General features: G+C 41.7%; 1 protein-coding gene across 3 annotated transcripts in view; it reads left to right on the top strand.

Annotated features, from left to right (window-relative positions):
* The window catches only part of CHST3 (carbohydrate sulfotransferase 3), a 345,814-nt gene extending 328,802 nt beyond the window's left edge, over positions 1–17,012 (top strand). For all 3 annotated transcript variants that reach the window (XM_085603469.1, XM_085603470.1, XM_085603472.1), the window contains 2 exons: positions 3,231–3,520; positions 6,696–17,012. In XM_085603469.1, the coding sequence (XP_085459595.1) occupies positions 3,384–3,520; positions 6,696–7,950 (1,392 nt within the window). In that variant the 5' untranslated portion in view covers positions 3,231–3,383 and the 3' untranslated portion in view covers positions 7,951–17,012. The remainder of the gene's footprint in view (positions 1–3,230; positions 3,521–6,695) is intronic.
* Positions 17,013–27,293: the final 10,281 nt, after the last annotated feature.

Genomic DNA, 27,293 nt, shown 5'->3' with positions numbered 1-27,293 from the left:
TTTCTGGTGTCTTCCTCCACTTCGAGAAATGCAGCTCTTTTTAGTTTGTTGAAATGTCATCCAGGCAGAACTTGACAGTTTTTGTATCCTTGAAATGTCACACTTACAGTCCAAAAAGCTTTAGACCGATTAGATGTCATGTGTGACAGGATTAACATCTGGATTTTATGAAAGCAAAGGATTTATGTTTGAATATGGATTGCAAACAGTTGATGTAACCAGAGGTAGGTTAATATTCATGCATACTGTAGTGGTCTCAGTATTCCACTCCTTATTATGTCATGCCTACCACACAGCACAACACTCTGGTTGCAAAAGACCTATGGGGTTACCGAGAATTTACAGGGGCTTACATCCCACCAATTGCTTACCATTGGTTGGCTTTTTTGTCCCTCTCAAATGTTTGCTTCTTATACAATGACTTTCCTTGTCTCAGCTTGCTCAGCTTGTGTTTGTCTATCCAATGTAGCATAGTTTCTTTACCATCTCTCGGATTGGCTGACTACTATTTTTCCTATCCTTCCACTGCTCACTTTTAGAGAACTATTTTCTTTACAGTTAAGCACTGCATAAGAGTTTGGGTGTTTTCCATCTTTCTCTTCTCCCCACGTGCTCCCCCAAAAGCTCATTACCTCATGCTTCGCGTTTCTCTCTTGTGTACTTCTTCACTGCCCTCTTGTTGCTCTAAACTATTTGTGCTGTTGCTCCGAGCTTTGTGTGCTTTTCAAGCTCTTTGTGTGCTTTTCTTTCCTGCTTAACGCACTTCATGGTCTTCTGTCCCTAGCCTCCTACGCTCTGTGTTCTTCTCTCCATGTGCGATTCCCCCCCACCCCCTGTGTTGCTGTCTCCCTTGTGCAATGATTTTCCTCTCCTCACCCTACCCACTCCTCCCATTTGCTCCTCAGTTTCCCCGACCTTGTTGTCTTCTTTTTTTTTTTTAGATCTCGCTGAGCCCAGCGCATGCGCTGGCTCGGAGAGACATTTAGTAGGTGAGTTTTCAAAGTGCTGCTGGCTGGCCTAGCGCTTGCGTTCAAGCGAACGTGCTCGCGCGCAGCCGCCATCGGTCTTTCACGGGTCATTAGCACCACTCGGCCGCACGTCATTCACTTTGATAGCGATCAATGCTTGTTACTCCTGATGCGAGCTCTCTTCTTGTTTATATCGTTTGCTATACAAACTATTTTGATGTTGAAATGTAAATAATACGTACAAGTTCCTTAGAAACAACCTCATGTCAAAGTACCCGAAGCCATCGCATTTCAGGCTCTAGTACCCTTGTTTATTTGAGCTTTTGTGCTAAAACGTCTGTATTTTTTTCCATTTAGTGATCCAAATGGAACCATCATCTTGAATTGTTAAATAAAAAATTATAGCAATTGGCACCCACATCAATCTGCTGGCACGCACATGCGTTGTGACGCATGCACATACATATGTCACCATGTTTGTGCGCACCAGTGGAATATCACATCTTGAAAAATGTGCTGCTGCTCTGAACAGTCAGACTAACCTCATTCACTTTTGCCGTTTAGGGAACACTAGAGATTCGACTATCATAGTATGTTTTTTAATGCAGTGGGTCAGTTTCGACAACTTTGGAGAGGTATCAAACACATCTCAAAACAGAGAAGTATTTATAATTAAAATAACAAATGAAACACATGCTTTGATGCACGAGCATGTCTTGGGGGTAGACATAAATCATTCCATAAAAATGTAGATTTAGAGGGAGTTATTAAGGATCCTGAAAAAGGAGCATTCAGATGGCTCAATACAGTGCAGAGAATACTTGTCACACAGCTGTATATCAACTGCAGATAATCGAGCACCTATATAGGACCTCCTATCAAAAACGTTTTTTTAAAGAATTCTGAAATTGTCATTATGTCTGGTCAATCATCTGGAGAGCGCTTGTAATGAAATGAATCATTTCTGGTAAGATAAAAGATGGGTTAGGAACTGTGGCAGCTTTCTTATAGCCCTGACCCTTTCTTTTAAATAAAGTTTGTTTATAGATTCAATCCTAGGTTTTTATTTCTTTTCACTTTATTTTTTTGCCAGTGTATATGCGATTTCAAACTAGTAAAATGTTTGAGCTGGTTAAACAATTGTCTCTGAGACTGTATCTCTGGTTGAAATCTTGGGGACTCCTCCTGCCGTTCAATGCTTCTGAGTCTAAGGAAACAATTAACATTGAGTTGTCTACTTAGTCACATCGCTGACTGCAGGACTTCCAATCTGAAAACTTGTTGTCATAACCGTCTATATAAATAAGATATTTTTATTATCACCCAAGTAAACAGTATGAATTGCCATTTTACACTCCAACACAACTGCATTCTATGGTGGATCATTGAAAATTATAGAGGTCAAAGAATCTTAGCCCTTCTGTGTGAGAGCCAAACAGATGGAATGGAATCACCACTGGCAGAGATTCTCCTTCTGCTTTGAGTTCTGTGAAGTGTAATTGCACAACTTCCTGTTTGTTGTTTGACTATATCAATACATGGCTTAGTTGTATTTTGCAAGTATCTAAATCTCTTACTTTGTATCTTCAAATTGTAGCGTGATTAATGTACACCTGCTCACTAACCTATAAAGCGGACACTTGTTTCCCGAAACCCATCCTACACTCAATGGCGGCTCCTCGAGGGAGTGCTGTGGGGCGGCGGTTACTAAACTCTGGCATACTGCCGAATGGAGTTAAGTAAATAAATAAATAAAACAATTTACATTGCGCGCGCTGCAACACCAACTCGGCGATGCAGCGCGCGCAATGTAAATTGTTGTATTTATTTACTTAACTCTGTTTGGCCGTATGCTGGCGTTTTCTACCCCCCACCATGCTCCTCCCCCGCCCACCTCACCGCCCCGCAGCACTCCCTCGAGGAGCCGCCACTGCAATAAAGGACATAGATAAAATATCTCACATTCTCAATATGCAGACGTCTTCCCAGCATGTGGCAAATATTCTGGATGTAGCAAAGGTTTTTAATGCTAATAACCCATATTTTAAGTGTGCTTTTTATTTTATGCCTTTTACGTTGCTAACAAATGTTCTGTGTGGTAATCTGTAGGTGGCTTGTTGGTGTTAGTATTTACTTGAACCTTTCAGTCTCCAGTAACAACATATTGTTCCTTGACATTTCATCTATAGTGACTGCTTATGCAACACATCCATTCTTTAATTTCACCAACGCGAATTTTAATTTCTTTATCCCTCTTTGTAGGTGAGGAGGAAGCAAGACCGGGACAATGCCTTCTTGATCTCCAGGGAGTGCATCGGTGCTGGATAGACTGCGAACGGATCCAGGAGGAGGGGAGAGAGGGGGGTTTCTCTAACCAGTCTACCAAAACTTTGGTCTCGCTCCCTCTCTCTCTCCATGGACAAGGAACAGAACCTAAATATGGACCTCCACGATCTGCTGCGGAACCTGCGCATGAAGAGCAAATATGCCATTTTCTTGGTGTTTGTTGTGGCACTTGTTATCATAGAGAAGGAAAACAACATCATCTCAAAGTAAGACATGGTGAAGTGGATAACATCATTTAATCCTCATACATAGGTTTTCTTCAATTTAAATGTGACCTACTTGGCATTTCTCTGAATAAAGGGCCCTGGAAACCTGGTATCTAATGCAACCTTCCCACCAACTGAATCAAAGTGTGTGGGTCCTTGCCTGTCAAACATTAGAGGCTCCTAGAATTATGATAATCATGGGGTTAAACGTTTGTGAAGTGCTATGTGATCATACAAAAGGTAGACATTTTCCCACACAAATTGCTTGTAACACAGCATAAAAAATGCCCTAAGTTGCTATTCACAAGCATCTACCAGACTCCACTATATCTAGGGATAGTTTACTTACTGGATGTGCCATCAACATTACATAGGCCAACTTTAGGATCACCTAAATGTGTTTGTCAGTCTTTCATTACCTCCTCTCCTTCATTTGCAAATACAGTTTGCCGGGTTTGAAAGCACATTACTCTGGTAGGGTGTTCAGTGCCATCTCTCGGGCATGTGGTAGCAACACAATGTTTATTATAAAAACTGAGAGGAACCCCTTAAGCCAAAAGAATAGGGTACTATACAAATATGTAATCACAAAGGTTTCCTCTGGCAACACTATGCAACCAACCATATATATTGCCTGAAAAGAGTCTTCAACTTTGTCACTCAATCACATCCATTGCATTCAGAATAGGAGAATATATCTGTATACCCAAGGCTACTATTAAGTGCAAGACTAATAACAGAAAGTTACAATAATTTTATTCATCATAAAACTACACAATTAATGACACTGTGTCATAAGATATAAAAAACATTACAAATTCCATAAATTTCATTAAAAAAACACAATACAAAATATCAGACAACATAAATTTAAAATATGAGCGAGAGTACAGAAAATAGACCGAAAACTTTGTCTTAAACTGATCACATCTGTAATACTTGTTTCTCAAACCTGAGACTGGGTGCTGTACTCTATTAGCACTCGAAGGTCTCAGTGATAATACGGATTGTGGTCCTAGCAAATCAGGAGTCGACGCGTTTCGATGGAAGAATTATAATGCCACCTTTATCAAGACAAACGTTTTATGACTTTCTCAAACTGATAAAAACAGCAACAATTAAAAATCACATCGTTTACCATAAAGGTTTGAGGGGATATGAATATATCTTGAGCACCAGATTATTAGTATGTCTGGGCTTCAGGGGCAAACACCTCCTGTTGTCAGCATTGCCAGTCCATAAATTGACTAGAGGATGTATCTTTCTCAGATCACCAACTCCGCCAAATCAAAAAAAAAACTTTTAGGATCTGGGGCTAAACAGTTCAGGAATCCTGTCGGTAGCAGAAGCTATAATCCTCACGTTCATAGCACCAAAATTCTGCACGGAATATAGCTTCTGCTTCTGCTACCGACAGGATTCCCGAACTGTTTAGCCCCAGATCCTAAACATTTTTTTTTTGCTTTGTGGGAGTTGGAGATCTGCGAAAGATACATCCTCTAGTCAATTTACGGACTGGCAATGCTGACAAAAGGAGGTGTTTGCCCCTGAAGCCCAGACATACTAATTATCTGGTGCTCAAGATATATTCATATCCCCTCAAACCTTTATGGTAAACGAGGTGATTTTTAAGTGTTCCTGTTTTTATCAGTTTGAGAGAGTCATAAAACGTTTGTCTTGATAAAGGTGGCATTATAATTCTTCCATCGAAACGCGTTGACGCCTGAATTGCTAGGACCACAATCCGTATTATCACTGAGACCTTCGAGTGCTAATAGAGTACAGCACCCAGTCTCAGTTTTTGAGAAACAAGTATTATGGATATGATCAGTTTAAGACAAAGTCTTCGGTCTATTTTCTGTACTCTCGCTCATATTTTAAATTTATGTTGTCTGATATTTTGTATTGTGTTTTTTTAATGAAATTTATGGAATTTGTAATGTTTTTTATATCTTATGACACTGTCATTAATTGTGTAGATTTGGGTGTTTTATGAGGAATAAAATTATTTTAACTTTCTGTCATTAGTCTTGCACCTAATAGTAGACTTGGTTATACAGATATATTCTCCTATTCTGAATGGAATGGCTGTGATTGAGTGACAACGTTGAAGACTCTTTTCAGGCAATATATATGGTTGGTTGCATAGTGTTGTCCAAAGGAAACCTTTGTGATTACATATCAGCAACACAATGTTCCAGTTTGGACAGAGGCATTTTCCTGATCTACACCCACGTGTAGATGTCTACAAGCACCAAAGGTCCCACTCTGACATGTGGGTGTATTTAGGTAAACCTTTTACCCTATGGGCACAGCAAGCCACACTTTGATGCTTTACTCTGTTTAGCTGCTCATTATTTTTTTTAAGACCAAAGGGAAACCGACATTTTGTCTTGTGAAAATTCACTCATTTTAAACATTTCTCCATACCTAGATACCACCTTGTGTGGCACTCTGGTGTGGTCTCTTCCTTTAACAAAATTACTTGGGCATTGAATCGAAACAGAGCTGATAAATACTTTGCAGACAATTGAAAAATGACAACTGAGATGGAGATTTTATAATTTACTTTCTTTGTACTGTGCTGCATGTCACCTTGACGAATTTTTAGAATGCTTTATGCAGGGACAGTTTCAATAATAACACGTGTACTCCCTACATTTTAAAACAGACCATTCACGGTTAGACAATATACGTACACAATTTTAGAAGTTCACATTTCAGTGAGTACAGTGAAAATGTGGCCACGTGGCCCCTTAACAAGGGCTTCTGTATTCGAAGTAGTGATGTGAATAGAGGACCGGTTTGAGATTCTGTGACAATCGTGCTGAGTGTTGTTTTACCCAATTCTCTAATATTTTTGTCGGAATACACTCTTCACTCTAAGGCAATCAATTTCTGAACATTATTAATCATAATTGCTTTGGTAGTTATAAGCAGGCTTGGTAAGTGCTTTTAGGCAATGCGGGATCAGCTGGTAAACTATTTTAAATAGACTACGCAACATTCTGCTGTTCCTACAATGGAAGAGATGTGGTTGACAGAGTAAGGTATCTACTGTGTACCATGGAGCACTTTATTGCAATGTAGTTTAGGCATACTGTCTAGATTTGTTAATCACATATGTGTATATTTGATGAATTCCTATTAATAGTGCTTCTCTTTAAATTTGCAGAGTGTCGGATAAGTTGGCTCTTAAGCAGACTTCGCAGAACCTTCTGGATACCAATAGCACGAGCCCCAGCTTTGTATACATGGAAAATGGTTCTCTTCTGTCCCTTAATGAGCTGGACTCTGCCTTTTCACAGTTGAGACAACGCCTGGAAAATGTCACTCTGCAGTTTGGGGGCAAGCGTCCATTTGCTAAGACTCTTCCCAGGGGGCCCAGAAGACACATTCTTTTGATGGCTACCACACGTACAGGCTCCTCGTTTGTAGGCGAGTTTTTCAACCAGCAGGGCAACATATTTTATCTCTTTGAGCCTCTGTGGCACATAGAGAGAACAGTGTCTTTTGATACTGGTGGGGCTAATGCTGTTGGGTCAGCAATCGTCTATCGAGATGTTCTGCAGCAACTGCTCTTGTGTAACTTGGACCTTCTGGAAAACTTCATTATACCTTCTCCGGAAAATCACATCACCACCTCCATGTTCCGCCGAGCCTCTAGCAAGTCCCTCTGTGAAGATCCAGTGTGCACACCATTTGTGAAAAGGGTCTTTGAAAAATACCACTGCAAAAACCGCAGGTGTGGACCATTGAACATGACATTAGCCATGGAATCCTGCATGCGCAAGGAACATGTGGCAGTTAAGGCAGTACGTATTCGACAGCTAGAGTTTTTACGGTCCCTGGTGGAAGATCCAAGGCTGGACATGCGGATTATTCAGCTGGTACGTGACCCAAGAGCAGTGCTTGCTTCTCGTATGGTGGCCTTTGCTGGCAAGTACGAAACCTGGAAGAAGTGGGCCCTGGAAGGGGCAGCACCAATCCGTGAGGACGAGGTTCAGAAGCTAAGAGGGAACTGTGAGAGTATCCGAATGTCTGCCGAACTGGGCTTGAGACAGCCAGCCTGGCTTCGGGGCCGCTATATGCTAATCCGCTATGAGGACATTGCTAAGAACCCATTGCAAAAGGCTAAGGAGATGTACAACTTTGCAGGCATCACTCTCACTCCAGAGGTGGAAGACTGGATCATCAAGAATACCCAGGCCTCCCCAGACAGCAACGGCATATACTCTACCCAGAAAAACTCTTCAGTACAGTTTGAGAAATGGCGATTCAACATCCCCTTCAAATTGGCCCAGGTGGTCCAAAATGTATGTGAACCTGCAATGAACCTGTTTGGCTACAAGCTTGCCAACGACCCAGAGACCCTCACAAACCGATCTATCAGTTTGCTCAAGGAAAAGGTGAACTTCTGGGTCACGTAAATCTCTTTATTTAAACTATTTATGTTGAAATTGCTAAATATAATACAAACCTTTTACAAGTGTCTTGTAGATGAAGGGGGTGAGAAGCCAAATGAGAAGGAAAACAGCCTCTGCTTGCTGAGACAACTCTCACTGACTTAAGAAAGGCCACTGCATTTTCCAGTTATTGTATGCTTGTAAATTTGTATGCTTTCCCAGCACTCCATGGTATGAGAATCAAACGCAGTAGCTGTACAATCGATGCTGGCATCTTTTACAGGGATCTCCTGCGGAAGTAGAGGAGACCCTATCTGTACCCCCAAAACGAATCGGACTATAAGGAGCAAGCTGGGCAGGATCACTGTTTGGTGTTCTCCTCAACCTTCCCCTACCCCAGAAGCTGATCGTCCCGATCAAGCAACATGCACCATTGTAAGTGAAGGTTGCTGCACTAGAGACACCCAAAGAGAATTGTTAGTCATAGAGGAGCAACATCAGAAACATTCTGCTGCACACAGAAACCTATAACCTTGACCCACGCTAATAACTAACAGGCAAGCTTTATCTTTCAGCAAGAGCACGGAGTGGACTAGAAGGGGTGGACATTGCTACTGAGTGGCTGTGCTCATGCAGAACTCTTTTGATGGCTTTATTTTTTATAAATGTGCTCGAGTACCTGGTAATTCTATCAGAATCATGACTTCCTGATTGTTTCCAGAAGTTGGATCATCAGTATGTCGCTCTATGATGGGCCAAACACTCCTCTTTTTCTTGAAATAGCATTGATTTCCATGATTGTTTGGGGTGTTTTGAGAGCATTGTAGGATGTAAGACGAATATTGACTGCTTACGCCAGTGATCCTATTGCACTTGAAAAAACAAAACTACAGCAGACTGGATTCAAATTATTTAAAAAATAACCACACTCCGGGTATGCCTGGCGATTTCAATCTTTCCCACTTTGACATGGCTCTCTTCTCATGGTTGTTCTTATTTTTTGCTTCTTCGTTACACCAAAGCCAGCTGTGGAGACAAAGCACAAATGAATACGTTGAAAAAATACGCTATTTATGAGGTAAATAATATAAACTGTACGACTAAAAGGGCCCCATTTACCTTTCCTAAGTTATTCTAACACTCCATAAAGCATTCGCAAGTCCCAGTCCTGTCTCCTGGGTCACAAAGGTCTATAAATAGATAAAGAACGCTTTTTAGTCTGGAAATGTATTTTTCCGTATTTTTTCGAATATTTTACGTGCTGGTTGGAAGCGTGCCCGGTCCCAGTGCACAGGGAAGGGTTGATGCAGGGCCTTATTTTTGTCTGCAGAATCGCTGGATGGAGCAGAAAAAGTATACACTTGTTAAAGGGTTGGAGGGGGCGTGAACTCGCCCAGACTATGATACTTAGAAAATGCAAGTAGCATGGAGTAGCAAGTAGCAAGGAGCATATTGTTTTTGAATAGGAACAAAGTGGCAGAAATCAATAAAAGGATCCGGCCCTTGAAAAAGTTTTTTTTATAAGTCTTTTTATATATTGTAGAACTAAACATGACAGAACATCAGGTTGTAATTACTATCAATAGCTTTCACTGCCCAAGCTTAGAAGAAACATGTTTCACAGCCTGGAGCTCTTTCTATTTACTTATGCAGCCCACATTAAAAACAGTCCAGTCTAATCTAGGTATTTATTTTGTAGGAATGTAGAAGTAGTGTTTGTTGCAGCACTTTCAGAATTTTTTTGTGCCACCCAGTTACAGCGTACAGACCTTCATATCACTGTTGCAGGAGCTAATTTATAAGATGTGAGATGTGTGCCCTTAGGAACTAAGGGATAAGGGAAACTGTTGAGAAAATCCAGCCTTCATGAGTAATTCCACTGTATAAATAAGACGAATGTGATGAGCAAAGTTTATCAGATGAGCAAAAAAGGAGTAATATATTTAATCTCCCAACTTTTAACAAAATAGGAATTGGACCAATATATGTCAAAGGACAATTGCAGCCATGTTTATTTTGGCTGCTGTCCAGTAAAATTAGGTATGTTATAGAATCGTATTTTTCTAGATTAAAACCATGAGGAAGGGTATGTATATTGGAAAGACTGGTGAATACACAATTATCCTATGGTAATCGTTTTTTTAAAACGCCTTAATAATAATTGAGTAGTGAGTCTAAGGATCCTGTTAAAAACCGCAGGTGACGTAAAAGCATGAACAGCCAACATTGGGTGATGCTAATATCCGTGTAGATATCTGGGATGACGGGCATCCTCATGTCAATTGTGGGGAATCCTACAGCATGAACCTGTAGCTGTGGGCAAAGTGAAAACCTAAATAGAAATAACTCACGGGGAGAGAGAGAAGACAAATTTCTGGAGCAGCAGCGGCCCGTCCATATGGGGTAAAGGTCCCAGCCCTGCACCTTTTTTCAAGCAAGAAGAATGCCTGTCATCCTGAGCAAAGGTCAGCCTGACAGACACTCTTCTTGTTCAAGTCAGGCAGCCAGGAGCTAGACATACACTAAATGCGCATGCTCCTGTCTGAGCTGAACTTTGCTAGTCTGAGGATTTCACAGCCCTGTGGGTGTGACCTCCTCAGCCTGGCAAACGTGCCTGAGGCCCTCCCACTCATGACAAGGGGTAGCGTCACTGATTGCCTTGGACCTGGGTACTTCAGTTTTAAGCCCTGAAGTGTCCTGGGCCAAGTGTCAGTCAGTGACACCTCATCACAGAGTGGTGTGGGGTCATCGATCTCACTGACCCCATCCCACTCTGTGACGAGTGAGGGACTCCTGCCTTCTGTCATTGGCTAACCATGGGTCAGCCTATGCGGGAAGACAGCAGTCCCAACCCTCCAGGGACCTCCGAGGCTTCCTTCGCTACAATGAAGGTATTCTTTTTTTTTGTTTTTGTATAGTGCATGCGTGTATGTATGAAAGTATGTGTATTTGTTAGTGAGAGTTATGAATGGGTGTGTGTGTGAATACATGGGAGTAAGTGATTGTTTATGTGTGCATATGTGGCCGCCCTCCCACTCCCGGTTAAGTTACCAGCCGCCACTACTCTGGAATAAGAGTTCCGTAACAGAACATCATACACAACACTACCCCAGGATAGAATGAGAACCCTAGAGCTCCAGTCAGAGTGTTTTTATGATAAAGGTCATTGCTCTATATTCATGTTTGAAATGTTCCCTTGTTCTACCTACTAGCAACTTGAATAGAGTAGCTTGGTTAGCCAATGAGTAAGTTTAACTTATCCTTTCACAGTACCGTGTCCCTTTCTGACATTTGGTCATTTTGAGAGGGTGGCTGTTCCACCTCACACTAGAACCAGAGGTGTAACTTATAAGTGATGGAACATCCTCACATGAGTAAGGAGAAGTCCTAATAATGAAGCATGCCACTTTAGGGTGGATGGGGCCAGCATCCCTATAAATGAGTAGCTCACGGTTGTTGCTATCTAACCATACTTTGATGTAAAAACACTGTGACTGGAGATTAAGGGTTCTCACTCTTTCCTGGAGTAGTAATGATTTATTCTGAAATCCTGAACACCCAAGATGGGTTAGATATAACATTTTAAAGCCTGTAGAGGCAAATGTGTGTGGGGATTAGGCCCAATAAACTACTGTTGCAGATACTAAACCTGGCTAACCAAATCAGAGTGCGATTAAGCATTATACAATTTGGGGTTATTGTGAATTGAGCTAGCACTTGGATTACAAATCATGTGCTGGGATAAAAAAAAACCCTAGAAAACAATTGAAGGTAATGATAAAACTCCTCAACAACTGAAAGCAATGTCAGATTGTGTCTTGAATCGGACTAAAGCACCAATTATTGTATATGTGTGTGGATAAATTCTAAATTTCACACGGTGGCTGAAACTAAATACCCAAACAGCAAATGTGGATGAAGCCAAAGCATCACAGATTTACTGTGGGTGTGGTATACCTCCCATCACTATTTGTACAGGGGTATACTCCTCTGACAGTAGTCAGGAAAAAACATATACTTTTACATTAAATTTTTCTCAAAATTAAACAAATATTTACAAAAATGTCGGTGTATAATGGGAACAGTCAGTGTCATGCCGAGGTTGGTAGACAGTAAAGCGTGGTTGTACATGATAGTCTTTCCCCTGAATTAGCGCTGATCACAATGTCTGCAAGGCAGTGTTTGAAAGCAATCCATATTAGATCATCACAAAGTACTTTCTAAATGCAGGCACCGATAAGCTCTTTGTGCTTGCACTTATTTCTGCTTTAGCTAAGCAGGTCTAATTCACTTTGTGGGATAATATATGTACGTCCACGCAGCAAGAAAGTAGTGTGAACAATAAGTACTTGTACTTATTTTTTTACCACTCAAAGCACAACCATCACCCTTCAGTTAAAAAAAAATGACCTAAAGTCTGTTTGTACCCAGAAATCCATAGTTCAGGAAAACATTTGTGACGTAGGCCTTAATGTACAAAAAAGTGGCAAAACTATGCATCATATATTTAAACCTATGACTTGCAGAGAATTATGAATTATTTAATCTTTACAAAATCAGAAGGAATATGTTCAAAGGCTATGCAAGTTGTAGATTCCTATGTATACTTCATCTGTATTAGCATACTCCTGTGCGCTGTTAGCCGTGTGCAATGCCCATCCCTCAGGGAACACATTTTCCAGTATTTTAAATAAAGTTTCAACTGCACAAAATCCAAGCATCTGCCATATTTTCAATAGCTGTCTGTGCCATCTGCGGGGGTATAATGCAGGCCCTTATAGCCCCTGCAACCCTTCAAGGCCCGCGCCCCCAAGCCGTAAGGGTGCCCCCACTTAGCCCAAGGCAATGTATATCTGTTGGATATGGGAGCCTCTGGGGGCCCTTATCACATTCTGCAGGGGTCCCCCATCATTTTACATTAGGCCACTGGCCAGCTGCACCTGTAAATATAAGTAATGCCTGACCCTATTGCATAGGATGTGCTAACCTGTTTGTTGTCAGACTGTGTCCAGATTCGAAATCTTATACCACATGAACCAAATGTCAGGGACTGTTGAGTTTCCATGATGTTAATGACAAAGCATTATGCTCATTGACTTAGATCTGTGGGGTGGGTCTTGGAAGGTCTGAAGATGTTATTTTACATACATAGTAACAGTTTGCCAGGTGTATTTCAACTTATAGAGGGCTTATCCTCGTCTTCTACTATCATAGACAAACTGTTAATTTGGTGATCAATTCAAATGATGTATAGTAGTTGCCTGTGATTTATATCACACATCCTTTCTAACATGACAATTAAGTTATTGAGCTTTTTTCTTTGATTTCTCACTGATCAAAGATGTTGCTTTGTCACTGTGACATTCACATAACGCATTTACCATAGAGAATGGCATCATGGACACAGCAAAAGAACAAGGGGCTAGATTACAAAGCTTTTTTTGGTCGTTAAGGGTCCGATTTGCAAAACTGGGCAGTTTGTGATCATCAAAAAGTCTTTTCCTATGTACAAAACTAACTGTGTTTCGTTAACACATTACTGAATCACAGTTTAGGTTTCCGACCAAATACGGAATCAGATTGGTATGTATTAATGTTTTCCAACTGAATTTTGGTTGCAAAGCTTTAATCTTTTACCCCCTCCCGAAAGAAGGTGGTAAGCCATTCACAAACTGGAATGGGTCTCCAAGGGGCCCCTCCCCATTCCTGAATGGTGTCAAAAACATTTTTAGAAGTAGGAAGTGGTCCAAATAGCCTACTCTTAAAAATTGAAACTTACACTTTTCATTTTTTTTCTCCAAATGCATCCCATTTTCCTTAAAGGAAAACAAATTGCATTTAAAAAATGCTTTATTAAAAAGCAATCACAGCCATGGGGTTTTGCTGACCTTAGAAGGCCACCATCCCTGTGATGGCTGCAATTCCTATTGGGTCGTAATTTGTGACCTACCTCATTAAAATGCATGAGGTAAGTCGAATTGCGATCCACTAGGAATCGCGTAATTTACAAACGACCTATTAGGGCATAGGTCGTCTAACTAACTAACGCATTGATTGCAAAAATGCCGGTCACAAATTGCAACCCATATTTTAAAACCAGTTCTTAGTACATCTGACCCAAGGTTGTGTAAAACTTGGAGCAAATTAAAAACAATAAAAACACCCTTATTTTTTATTACCTCTCTACAAATAGTTCGCTATTACTACATTAATTATTGATGTATCAATTTTAATGTGATGCGGGGCACCTTTGAAAGTTTCATAGTTAACTCTGGTTACCCTTTACGGATATTCATAGGCTGGTCATGAATGAATGTATTGATGGGATGCGGCACCATGTAGTTTGTGCTGTGAGTGGCATAAGTAATATCCAATTATGGCTCTACACAGAAGGTATGCTTGATGTAAACAGCTTGTCTACTAACAGTGTCTAGTTTTTACTCACATTTCTGGATGGAGCTTTGAGCACTATAAAAGCTGAATGCAAAATAGGGAATAATGGTCTCTTTCCACCAAGTTGGCTCTTTTCTACTGGCAAAAAGAGCAGGAAAAATATACATTAGAAGGATTTCCCTAAATAGTATGAAATGTGGGATTCTTGTGGTGGACCGGAGGCAACCTTTGATTGACCACCAGCAGAGGTTCCCCTTATAAGCAATCAATGGTCCCCACACCTTTAAATAAGTTAGGTTATTTGCGTGTTTGGCAAAGCAGGTGAATTGCCATTGAGCTAGGGTTCAGCTGCCCTTCCACGATCTAAATGACCTCTATTGTTTATTAGCACCTGTTTATTGTAGAGGTGCATTTTCCATTTTGAGAGCCATGAAAGCCCTTTTCGGATTCATAATCGTTATGCTTACACAAGTTATAGAAAAGAAATATACTAAAAATATAAATAAATCATCACTCACACCCAGTCGTTCATTTAGCAAAATAAGGGCTTGTGTCATGTTAAAAACAATGCTCACTGAAAAAAGCCACAATGTCAGCCAGTCCTTGTTAAGGCAACGACCTGTAAAAGGTTGAACTTGCAGACACTGGATTTACAAATGGACAGAGGTTAGCCAATGTTGTTTTAATTTGGAGGGTGCCCTGATAAAAAGGGCATTCTATCTGCCGCATATAAACTACAACTCAAAAACTTCTGATTGTTCTTCGAGCACCAACCAGCACTCCTGTGTGCAACGGGACGATTTTATCTCTTAAGGATTCTGTTTTTTATTTTGTTGCTTTTTAATAGGAAGGACACAATTGAAAAATAAATTAAAGAAAATGAATATATTTTTATTTTTATGTTTAACCAATGAAGGTGTTTTTAAAACTTGTTGCCAGGATGGAGAGATATTATTTTTAACTGCAAAGTGAATTTAGTTATTTATTTATTTTATGAAAAGTGAAGAAAGAAAAGCGTATTTTATTTGCAGGGAATCTGAGCTGTACCAAAAAGGAAACATGCAAAAAAATCAAAGAGCAATGGTGGGGGAATGGTAGCAGTTGATGGGGCACTAGATTCGGTGTCATAGAACATAGTTTCTGTGTGTTTTTTCAAATATCCATAGCTCTTCTCCTACTCATGTTAGCAAGGACATTTTGAAGTCTTAGCTTTCCTTTGACACAGCTTCATGTGTATCCAGTTATCATTCTCTCATTTAAGGGCAAGTTGCAGCAAATTTAGTTTTTTGATAAGCAATGGCATTCAACTATGCACCTTATATTTCAGAGGATGGTTGAATTATTTAGGGTAAATCTGGTACCATCTGTGTGGATACAATTTCTTGTCCTAAGCCATGGAGTGGTGCTGTAATTACTAATATTATTCTATTACCACAATACCAACAAAAATCATTTCTTCTATCCTTGTGTGATCATTTTGTGGTCTAATTAGCGGATCAAGATAAATGAAATGACAAACAAGGATTTTTTTGAAAGCTGACATCTGTTTTTCGTTAAGGAAGTCGCTATTAAGTATATAGGTGCCTCTTCCTTTAGTAACCAGAAACCAGTCACTGTGGGATCTCCTACTACTGGAAGCTTATTTAATGACTGCTGTCAATTTATGTTGGCAGGAAAAATAATGTATGTGACGCGGTAGCTCAGAAAATGTATTTTCATACTTTATACAAGATTTCCCACCAAGCATCACCAGACTTTTCACACTTAACCCTGGCCTGTGGATCAACTGGAGGTGTTTGCTCAAAGTGAAACATTACAGGAAAGATGGTAAGCATGCAAATAGCTAATGTTGTCCAATGTGATTTGCAAGATGGTCACCCATTCTAACACTATGTACAGTGATGTGTGCTTAAAATGGAAAAGTGGCTGGATATCGCTCCTTGAACTGAAAAGAACTCAAGCGAACCTGTCTTTAGAATTGTGGACAATTAAAAATAAAATAAAGACTGTCTTCAAAGCATCAATTCACTTGTGCATCTGGGTAGGATGAGAGCTATGAAACTTGTTACTAGTTTGTTAGTATGTTAAGCAAAGGCTACTTGGACAGCATAAAGCAATAATGCTAACATTTCAGATTTTTTGTTTTGGGGACAATTGGATGGGAAGCTATGAAATGGGATGGCTCTGAAAAGGTCATTTTGGAGAGCAAAGTAATTGAAAAATATTGTGTTCTGGTGAATAGCAATAGTTACAAATATTTCATTGTTTGTCAGAACTTCGATAATCCCAGTGTTTTTTTTATATATTGAAAAACTCATGGACAAATTAAGATGCAAACAATTCAATAGGAAATGTCTTCTATGGGTATTTTGGGCTTGATTGTTAAGCCTCCTTGATGTCGCTAATGATGTCTGCCATCAATCTGAAGCCATTTTACGTCCTTGATTTATGTTCTTATTATGACCCTCTGGTAAAAGAACTCGGTAGGTCGGACAGATGTCCTGCTCAATCTTTGTTTTCATGATTGTTAAATGTTTGCAGAAGAAAATTAGTTTTGCTGTAATGCTGTTAATTTGTTTGTCCACATTTTGTTTTGTCACAGAATGTAAGGTGCATAGACGTGAACTGTGAACCTTGAGATGCCTTCAAAAGTTTACTTGACTTATTTAATTAAAAAACAACAAGCACATGAATATTGGTGTCTGATTTTTTTAAACATTTTTGTTAAAGCACTTAGTTGTGTTTTTTCAGCTGCGTGTTATGTTATGAAAGCTTTTGTAAAGTGAATTTTATATCATGTCTTTTCTTTCACTGTCTACCAGCATTTAGCATATCTGGACACTGAATGTTAGCCTAATGATGTTCTTAATACCTTGCACTGGTTTCAGACAGAAAATCACCTGCTGTCCTTCTCTTGAAAACCTCGAATTTCACAAAGAATCTTGTGGTTGTGTGCATCTGTCAGACTTTTTTTTTAGATCCTTGAAGTAAGGACTAAGTAGCAATTTTAAATGTGAGATTGCATGTATTACCAGCTGACCATGGTATTAAGTCTGGGTCTGTGACCCAAAGCTGAGGCTGTACATAGACCTTGATTCAACGTCTAGCTCTTGCATGGTGATGGGTAGATTGAGACATAATACATGATAACTTCTTAATTCAAGCACAAGGATGATGGTATATCTAGCCAGGGGTATCCCTCTCAAAATAAATTTCTTCTTTTATAGTACTTTAAACATCTTAACATTGTCACACAATAAAAAGTAGAAGAAATAATATAAAATACTACAGCTCCCAGTTCTAAGGTTCTTGATCATTACGTGGTTTGCGTTCACTGTGCATTTTACAACTCACTGTGCACAAAATGTACTGTTCTCAATTCCCTTTCAGAGGACATATTGGCCAGTATTATCCTATGATGTTTCAAGAACATGAATAGGCATGGAGCTATCCAAAGTGCAACGGGTAGGTGGAGTCGGTGGAGGTTGCCTTGTGATGCCTTGAAGAGATACTAACCTTTTAGGGGACCGGCTGCTGATCCCCTCATCAAAATACTTCACTCTTTATGATGGTTTTTGTTTACATTCACGTTGATTTCACACTTGGAATACAGTTATTACAAACCTTGAACGAATGTATGAGTGCCCCAGGTTACCTTTGCTTCTGGTACAGATATCACGTGATTCCTGGTCAAGGTCAAAACATTCCCTCTCAAGGGGCCTATTTAGGAGCGGGGGTTCAGTCCAGCTAAATGACCGGGTGGTCAACCAAAATGTAATAAACCTATATCCCTTGAACCATTTCTTTGCAGCCTAGACATTTAAATGATTGATAAATTGTTCTGGAGGATGAGGGCTTTCTTCTGGTTTAAGGAAAAGGTCTCCAGAGTGCTTCAAACATGAATACCCCATGGTTCATAAATGCTAGCATCACAAAGGCAACAGTTTCAGGCCCTGGAGGGTGAAGTACTGCATATGAAGAGTGGGATGTGACCCTTGTATGCAAATGGGATGTGATCCACAATGCTGATATTTTCATCCAGCTAATTCTCTGACCACTGTGATGCATGGATTTTGTGCAGCCAGTCAAATGACAAATAATTTTATTTGATTCAAACCTCAACTGAGGTCAACAAATACGAGTACATAAAATAGAAAGTGTTAGATTATGGTATTAAAAACATTTTAAAAACTCTTTATAAGAAAAGACAAGTAATAATAGTTTGTCGTCCGCACAAACAACATACAATAGTTAAAACTATTACATTTGTGCACTTTCATAACAAACAAATCCATTTGGGGGAGACTTACACACCATGATTAGATCTTGAGCTAAAATAGCGTTATGTCTTAAATGGATTGGCTTTATATATTGACGCCGAGCCTCTACCAATATCGGGTTAGGACAAATTAATAATACATGGTACAGATCTTGTGGTCTGCCATTGCCCAAATCACATTTGCCTAGAGGATTATTTGGGGCATCCCATCTGGCGGAATATGTTTTTAAAGGAAGAATACCCAATCGCAAAAGAAGGATACAGCGCCTTACACTGTGCTCTTACTGTAACTGTAGATAATATTCGAGGGTTTTAAATACTATGTTTTCCGAAAAGGTTTTGTAATGCTTTATTTGGATACAATATCCTTTGTCCATTTCATAGCTTATTCTCGGCGTCATATGTTTTAAAAAGAGCTTCAGGTGCGCTGGAGACCAGGTCTGCAAAAGTGCAACAGTGCATTGTGACACCTCAAGGGTTTTGAAAAGGTTCCTATTGAAGGTGTAACAAGATGCTTCATCTCTTAAAGTCAGCAATTTTAATATATATCTTAATGTGCCTGGAACTGCATGAAAGAGATTATAGGCCCACCTTGTAATATTGGAGACGACTTGAGCAAATATGCTCGTTAGAGAGAGCTCAAGGCGTAAAGCTTGTACGGGGACTGTTTCTGATACTTTTAACAGATTCCGAAGGTTAATCCCTCCCTTTACTTTTATTGATTGCCATGTTTTAATTTGTGTATGTTCCATGGCGTAAGATAAAATGGATGGGATTTTCATGCCGTAAACCTCCAGCAAAGATTTAAAATGTCTATTGCCCTTTGAGCGATAAAATCTCTGTAGTGCCCCGACATGGGAATCTGCCTTTCGCCCTAGATGTTCGAGATGGAGATTGTCAGAGTGAGGGGAGCCCACGATAGGTCTCTGGTCACGTTTTTCAAAATACAAGGCAAGACGATGGTGATAGGCCTATGTTCACACCACACTGGGTGGAGCTTAGTGGCTCCCATTGTCGGAACTTGAAGAGTCTTCGCAACAGAAGCATTTGCTGGTGCTCATAGGACTATGCTTCCAAGGCAGAGATACCACTCCCAAGAATGTTCAACTACATTGTCCAGACCCGACCTTTCCTCTGCTACCCTAATGGTTACCTAGCCTACAGACAAGATAGACCCATCAAAAAAGGAGGTGGATTAGCGATAATCTATTGCAATAAATACACAGCTAGGATAGAGACCATCCCCTCCTCGGTCTGTGAAGCTTTGAACTTCTCCATCATGCTTACCCACACCCAACACTTTAAGGGCATTCTGCTTTACCGTCCACCGGGCTCACGGGCAGTGTTTCTCTTCACCCTGGGCAACATGCTGGAGCCATTAGCAGGCAAACCCACTTTCACCATTCTAGGTGATTTTAACTCTCACCTAGAAAACCAGTCAGATAACGACACCACCTCGCAGATCTCAGAACTAGAGGCAGTAGGCCATACGCAATTGGTGACAGGCCCTACGCACTTGGCTGGTCACACACTTGGTGGCCTGTTCTCCGGTAATCAATCCATTTCCTTGAAGAACATCTTACCATTGGTCTGGACTGACCTCTGTGCTGTCCTATTTAATATCCAACTAAATAAAAAAGCTATCGTAAATTCTACACATCACCCACCCTTATTCTTTCAAGGCCTGGAACAGCGAAGATCCTCATCTTCTTAAATCGCACCTGCTTTCCACGCAACCAGACCCTACACCTGACCCTGATCTTGCCTCATCGAACTACTCAGAATGGCTTCATAATGCATTCAATTCCCTGGTTCCTTTAAAAAAAAAAACTCCAAAAACCGACTTACCCCTTCTGCTCCATGGTTCTCAGAGGCTCTAAGATTAGAAAAGCATCTATGTAGAAACCTTGAGCGGCATTGGCGGAAAGACTACGGTAACAACAAAAAAATCCGCTACAGAGATGCACTCATCAAATATTAACTTCTCATTGTACAGGAGAAAAGTAAATACTACATTAGACAGATAGAATCCGCTCAAGACTCTAACAAACAACTATATCAGGTAGTAGCCAAGCTATCAGGGCAAGCATCGAATCATACCATAGCCCCTTCACAATCTCTATGCAACTCACATGCCAGCTACTTCTTTGAAAAGGTCAATGACATATATGCCAACTTCTCCTCTCAACCCAAGATAGACCATCAGCTTTCGAATCATGGCATTTCTGAACCCTCTTCCTCCTTCCTAGAATTTGAGCCAATCTCACCGCATCAGATCACAAACCTAATCTCCATTGTTAAATCAGCATCCGCCACCGACCCCTGCCCACCTGCTATTCTAAAACCCATCTCTGATCTTATAGCTCCCAGCCTCTCTAACATTTGTAATGCGATGTTTAAAACAGGCATCTATCCACTGATATGGAAAAAAGCCATCATCAAGCCTTCGCTTAAAAAACATAATCTTGATCCTACTGATACAAAAAATTACCGACCCATCGCTAGCCTTCCATTACCAGCAAAAATCTTCAAAAAGGTTATGAATTCCCAACTATCCAAATACATTGAAGACAACAACCAACTGAATGACACGCAATTTGGTTTCCCTAAGGGCCACGGAACCGAAACAGCCCTTATTAAGGAATCCGAGGATATTAGGATGATACTGGATCAAGGGGATGCCGCTGTTCTGATACTGTTGGACCTGTCAGCGGCATTTGACACAGTCGGCCATGCCACCCTGATCGACCGTGTGACAAACATAGGTATCAGACACACAGCCAGAGCCCTCTTAACCTCCTTTCTCACCAACCGCACCCAATCAGTGAGTCTTGGCACTTTTAACTCCCACAACTCGCCCACCTGTGCGGTGTGCCACAAGGATCATCGTTGAGTCCGTCACTATTTGATATCTATGTGTCGGACCTGGCCAGAGTCATCAATGCACACGGGATGGGTCTCACTTCTTACGCTGATGACACACAATTGGTGCTCGCAGTGCACAACGATGGAGCGACAGTAGCCGCCAATTTCCAGGAAGGCATCAGCACATGGATGGCTAATAATTGTCTAAAACTTAACTCTGAAAAAACAGAGGTAATGATTTTTGGCAAATTATTCCCAGGTTGGTCCCCCTCTTGGTGGCCGTCCAAATTGGGACCCCCTCCACTCCCGGTATCTAAGGTCAGAAACTTGGGCATCATATTTGACGACAAGCTGTTCTTCATACCTCATGTTAACTCTGTTGTGTCATCATCATTCCTCAAACTGAGAATGATAAAAAAAACTCTTACCATTCCTCCCACTCAGTACTGGAAAGACCCTAGTGAGTAACTTAGTTATGTCAACTATTAATTACTGTAATGGCCTCTTCATATATACACAGAGCAAAATCCTCACTCTACAGCTGGTCCAGAACTCAGCGGCCAGAATCTTATCAGGAATCCCCAAGTACAAATCCATCTCAAAAGTACTTCGACAGTATCATTGACTTCCAATAAAAAGCCGCATTAAATTCAAGGCCCTCTGCATCGCTTATAAAGCATCGCGCAATACCGGACCTTTGTTTCTGAAGCATGCTCTGGTTGCTTATACCCCTAACAGAGCTCTACGGTCATCCACAGCAAACTTGCTAAGGGTCCCCCGCACAAAGACAGCCTCATGGGGTGACAGACGATTCACTGTTGCCACGGCCAAGCTGTGGAATTCTCTTCCAATCCACATCAAGTCTAGTCCGACCCTACTTGCCTTCAGGAAAATGACAAAAACATTGCTATTCAGCCAATAATCTATAGTCTCCGGTTCGTGCTCGCTGTCCATAGCGCCAAGACACCCGCGGTCAGTTGCGCACTTTACAAATTGTATAAATAAAATAAATACATGTGGTGTCATTGTTTCTGGCAGACATCATCGGTCCGCAGTGATGGGTACAGAGAGTTTCATATCTTTTTCGAAAAAGATATGAGGGTATCATGGGCTTACCAAAGGTGCTTCACGCAGCTAGGCTGGCTTGCAAGACTGTCAAGACGTTGATAGGCAAAACCTCAGACTGTATGAAGTGCTATATATATATATAAAATAAAGTATTATCAGTTATATTGAAAAGAAACCCCACAGTTTTTCCTATAATTTTCAGAGAAGCTCATTAATCAGTGCTGTGATAAGTGTGCCCTTTGTCTTTTTTAACTGTACACTTTAAGAGTAAAAAGACTCACAACCCACACATTGCACCTCCTGAGATGTTCTGGTACACTGTATTATTACACAAAACGCATTTCAAACAGTGACTTCTTATCAGCCCATTGGTTGAAAATAATGCCTATCCCAGTACCCCAGTTGAGCATTTGCCTGTAGTTGACTGGAAACAGGCCTGGTCATTAATAACAGGTGCCAGTTTGAGAGCTGAATTTCAGTTGCAGTGGCCTTTGCTGGCTTTCCTCATGTAAATGGGTTTTGCCTCCATGTGTTGTCAGAGAGCTGAGGCCGGAGAAAAAAATTGTGATGCAGCTTAGATTACCGTTATGGTGGTAGGCTCCTTATAAGATGCATTTTTGGACATCCTGGAATTACCCTGCTCTACGGTGGGCTTCTCAGGCATTGGGTGATGTTCCCAGTAGATAGGCAGAGTGCTGTTCTTTAGAGTCCCTTGGAGGATTTATAGAGTGCCTGTGAAGGTGTAGAAATGTTTTTATTGCCAGTCTACCAAATCAGTTGTATGTCCACAGGAATCCTTCGCAGTTTTAGAGAGTGCAAATATGAGTGTTAGAAAGAATAAAATATTATTACTTCATACAATTAAAAAGTAGCTTAGCATTTTAGTTTACCAATTATATTCTACAGCTTGGGCTGCAGAACATCCTACCAATGTGTATAATCTGTTAAATCTTAATTCAGTTTGATAGCAAAATATATCAAAACAGAATCTACAATGTTTAGGAAATCAGGGCTGAAAAAGCCACTTCTGCAGTCAGATTTTTATTCTTCAGAACCCTTAAACTAAATTAGGGTTAGTAAATGCATTCTGTCTGAGCTCAGCTGAGTACATTCAACTACGCCTTTTGTGAAGTTGTGCTTGCAATCCACTACTGCAAAGGACTGGACACACAACAGGCAAGAAATTGGAGGAGAACTCCCAGATGATTCCTAGAGGAACAATTGGTATGGGTTTTCTTCCAGTAAAGTTACTAGTAGTTTGTTGCAAAGTAAACATAATGTAAAAAACCTTTTGTGATTTCTAAAAATCATAAAAATTATATTGTCTCAATATAGGATCAGTCCCATGATGACAGTCCAGCTACAAGAATAACCTAAATTCAACCCAAAACACCCAATGTTGTTTAGGGTTTCTCTCTTTCTTTTTTGCAATTTTATATCGCGCAAACTCAACCAGAAGTTATTGGAGCGCTTTACGTGAGTACCAGATATGTTATACAAGGTCACATTCATTTGTCACAGGATGTTGTTCCGACGCCTAGACTCAAACCTGGTTTCCCAGTTCCAGCTCTTGCCATAACGTCACATCCTCTCCCATCCTTTTCACATCCTCATTGAGGAGCAATCTTCATTAAAGAGTGTTTAAAAACCTGCACAGTTGTATGGATCAATGCAGATGACTGTGTAATGGCTGTAGCAGTTGAAGAGACATCCTGAAAGTGGAGGTTATTTATAAGACCACTATGTATTGTTGTAAATCATTAGACAATTCTGAAAGCCTTCAGGAGGGACCGTTTTGCTTTATGATGGACAGGCAGCTAATAGAGAGAGTGGTAGATGACAGAAGTCTTGCAATTGCAGAGATTGCTTTTTGAGGCCTAAGGTGGCTTAGTGGCTCCATTATAGCAAGATACATTGGGCCTATCTCCAACTCTAACAAAGAAGAATGGTAGCTCACAGTTTAAAACCTTGTGCCTGGTACAAAAAGCTTTCTATACTAGGGCTACAGGTTTCATTCACACACCTGGAGTCTGATGTTAGCCAACTATTTTTGCCATGTTGGCATAAATAAGATAGTAATACAATGTATCACATACACAGATCTTTACCCCAGAAACAAGACTTAGCTTTAATAGTGGCTGAAAGAGAAATATATAATCAATAGGGGTGACTGAAGAGCTAATATTTATAGAGGTCCTGTACCCATGCTCCTCAATGTACATATACAAGACACTGTGGGTAGACAGTTCCTCTGTTATGGCATGTGTGTGAAAGATGTCACTGTATGCCAGAAGTGTTTGTCGCTGGGAGATCTGATTTTCAGATCATAATGCCCTCACACACCTGTTTAGGGTGTCATGCTTCATCATAGGGCGCTCCTCATCGGACCGGCGCTGCAATGTCCAATGGGCCTGGTGGCTGCTTTGGCGGAGTTCTTTTGATCTGAGATCGCCGTATGTGAAGGGTATTTGTGGGCAGCTAGTGCTATGTGTATGATAATGTGAGTGGGTGATTCTAAAATAGGCTCCAGGTCTAAAAATATTTTAATTCAATGATAGAACTGGGTCTAAGTAAAAACAGTGGTGCCAACAGCAGGACATAAGGTACCTAGGTGGCTAGTGAGTTTATAGGGTCGACATGTTTCGTGTCATAGGAGCTCCGAAATCGAGCGACACTTCTTCAGGACCTATGATAGGTAGTGGTGAACCCCAATGGAGAGCACCAAACAAAAGGAACCTCCTAAGTCGGAGGATGTAGTAAGATGACAAGTGAATCCCCAGTAGGGACTACACTTTGCCTCTCCACCTAAATAGAGTGGGAGACATAAAGAAAAAAGGGAGGGGAGGACAAGGGGAGCGACATTAGAGGAGATAGTTCAATCCGAAAATTCGCAATTGTCATCAAATCTCTCGGTGAAACTTCTCTACAATTGTGACGATTAGAGTCTAGACAGTGTAAATTGACCCAGTCCCCATCACAGGCAAGGCTAGTCAAGTGAGGGAATAGTTAACAATTGAAATAAAAGTGCTCATTAAAAGTAATCATTAAAAGTAATCATATGCATTGATGCAATGCAGATAGTGCCCTAGAGCCGTGAAAGGCATAAAGAATGAATAAGTAAATGGCAATGCCAGATCTTACCTTGAATTGGCGGAGGGTGCTACTACATGGAAGGAGGGGGGAGTTGGCCCAAAATATTATAGGGTAACCAACTGAAACGAAAAGGAGGGGGGAAAAGAAAGACAAAGGCAGACAATATATGATTGTGTGAGCCTAGCGCGCATCCAAGATGGTCGCGTGAGCACAGGGCTCCCCGGACCCTCGCTGCTCCTCGGAATTTATCCTGAAATTATCCTGACTTGGCTGACGGAATCTGGAAGGCGAATTCTGGCTGAACGTTGACCTTCTTTCAGAAACCGAATCGGACCTGGGAATCCTGAGCTACGGTGGTTGGAACTTTCGAGGCCCAATCGATGGCTGTGCCCGGTGCGAGGGTGACCTGTGGAGCCGGGGTGTAATTGAACAACAGCGGCAGCGGATCTGTGCCAGTGGCCGCTCCATTACTTTCGGTTTCACTTTTGGATCCCTGAGGGGCTGGAGATCGTAACTGATTGGAGCGGCTGGGTGTTTATCTCCGCTGGATGCCCTTGTCTCCGCTTGCCACCAGTGTGTCCGTTGATTTTGGTTTCCTCGCCCGGCCGCATCACGGTATCTGGTGCGGCTTCTGACTGAGTGGCCGGCACCCCCTTGACGCTGGGCCGGTGGTCCCCGTTGGTGAGCGTGGTTCTCATGGGTGGCAGGGGGGGCCCCGAGGGGCGTAAGACTAAGACATCCCTCCGCGGGGGTCCGGTCCAGACGAACAACATGGATCGCTATACTCAAGGAAGAGGGTCCCCTGGAGCGGCTGGAGCCCCCTCGGACGAAGCTGGTGGTGGCTCGTCCATGCCCTCGGATCCGTCCCAGCAGGACATCATGGGCGCCATTAACGGCATCAAGGAGACTATTGCTACGCAATACGAGGCCTTGGCCCGTAAAATCGACACGGTGGCTATTGATGTCGCACTGATTCGGGCGGATCTCTCCAAGACCAACGAGAGGGTTCAATCGCTTGATGTGCGGACGTCCACCCTGGTTACGGATGTGTCGGACCAGCGGGCCACTCTCGGCGACCTCAAGTCGGCCAACGATCTGATGGCCCGGCGGCTGGAGGACTTTGAGGGACGGGCCCGCCGCAATAACATCCGAGTCGTAGGCGTCCCGGAGTCCTCCGACAACCACCCGGTGGATCTCTTGGTGGAAGAGCTCATCCTCAAGCATCTTGCCCCCGCCGGCCTGAGTAAGTTCTTTGCCGTGGAGCGGGCCCATCGAGTTCCGGGCGGTCGGCCGCGGCCGGGGACCCCCCCGAGGCCCATTGTTGCCAAACTTTTCTACTACAGAGACCGAGATGTGATTTTGCAGGCCTCGCGGGCCCATGGCCCGGTCCGCCATGAGAATGCGTCTATTAACTTTTTCCCGGACTTCACCCAACTTGTCCAGAAGCAAAGGATGGGCTTCCAGGGGGTAAAGCGTCGCCTCCGCGACCTGGGTCTCAAGTACTCCATGCTTTTTCCTGCTAGGCTCAGAGTGGAGCACGAAGATCGGACAATCTTTTTTGACTCTCCCGCGACTGTGAGTGACTGGCTTGACTCGCTGCCGGGCCGCGGGGACCGGCCTGGGCCCTCTACTGGTACCGAGGGTGGCGGGTCTCCCTCGGAGTGACTTT

This window comes from Triturus cristatus, chromosome 1_2 (assembly GCF_964204655.1).
Source record: "Triturus cristatus chromosome 1_2, aTriCri1.1, whole genome shotgun sequence".
Lineage (NCBI taxonomy): Eukaryota > Metazoa > Chordata > Amphibia > Caudata > Salamandridae > Triturus > Triturus cristatus.
This window is presented reverse-complemented; position numbering and strand designations above follow the sequence as displayed.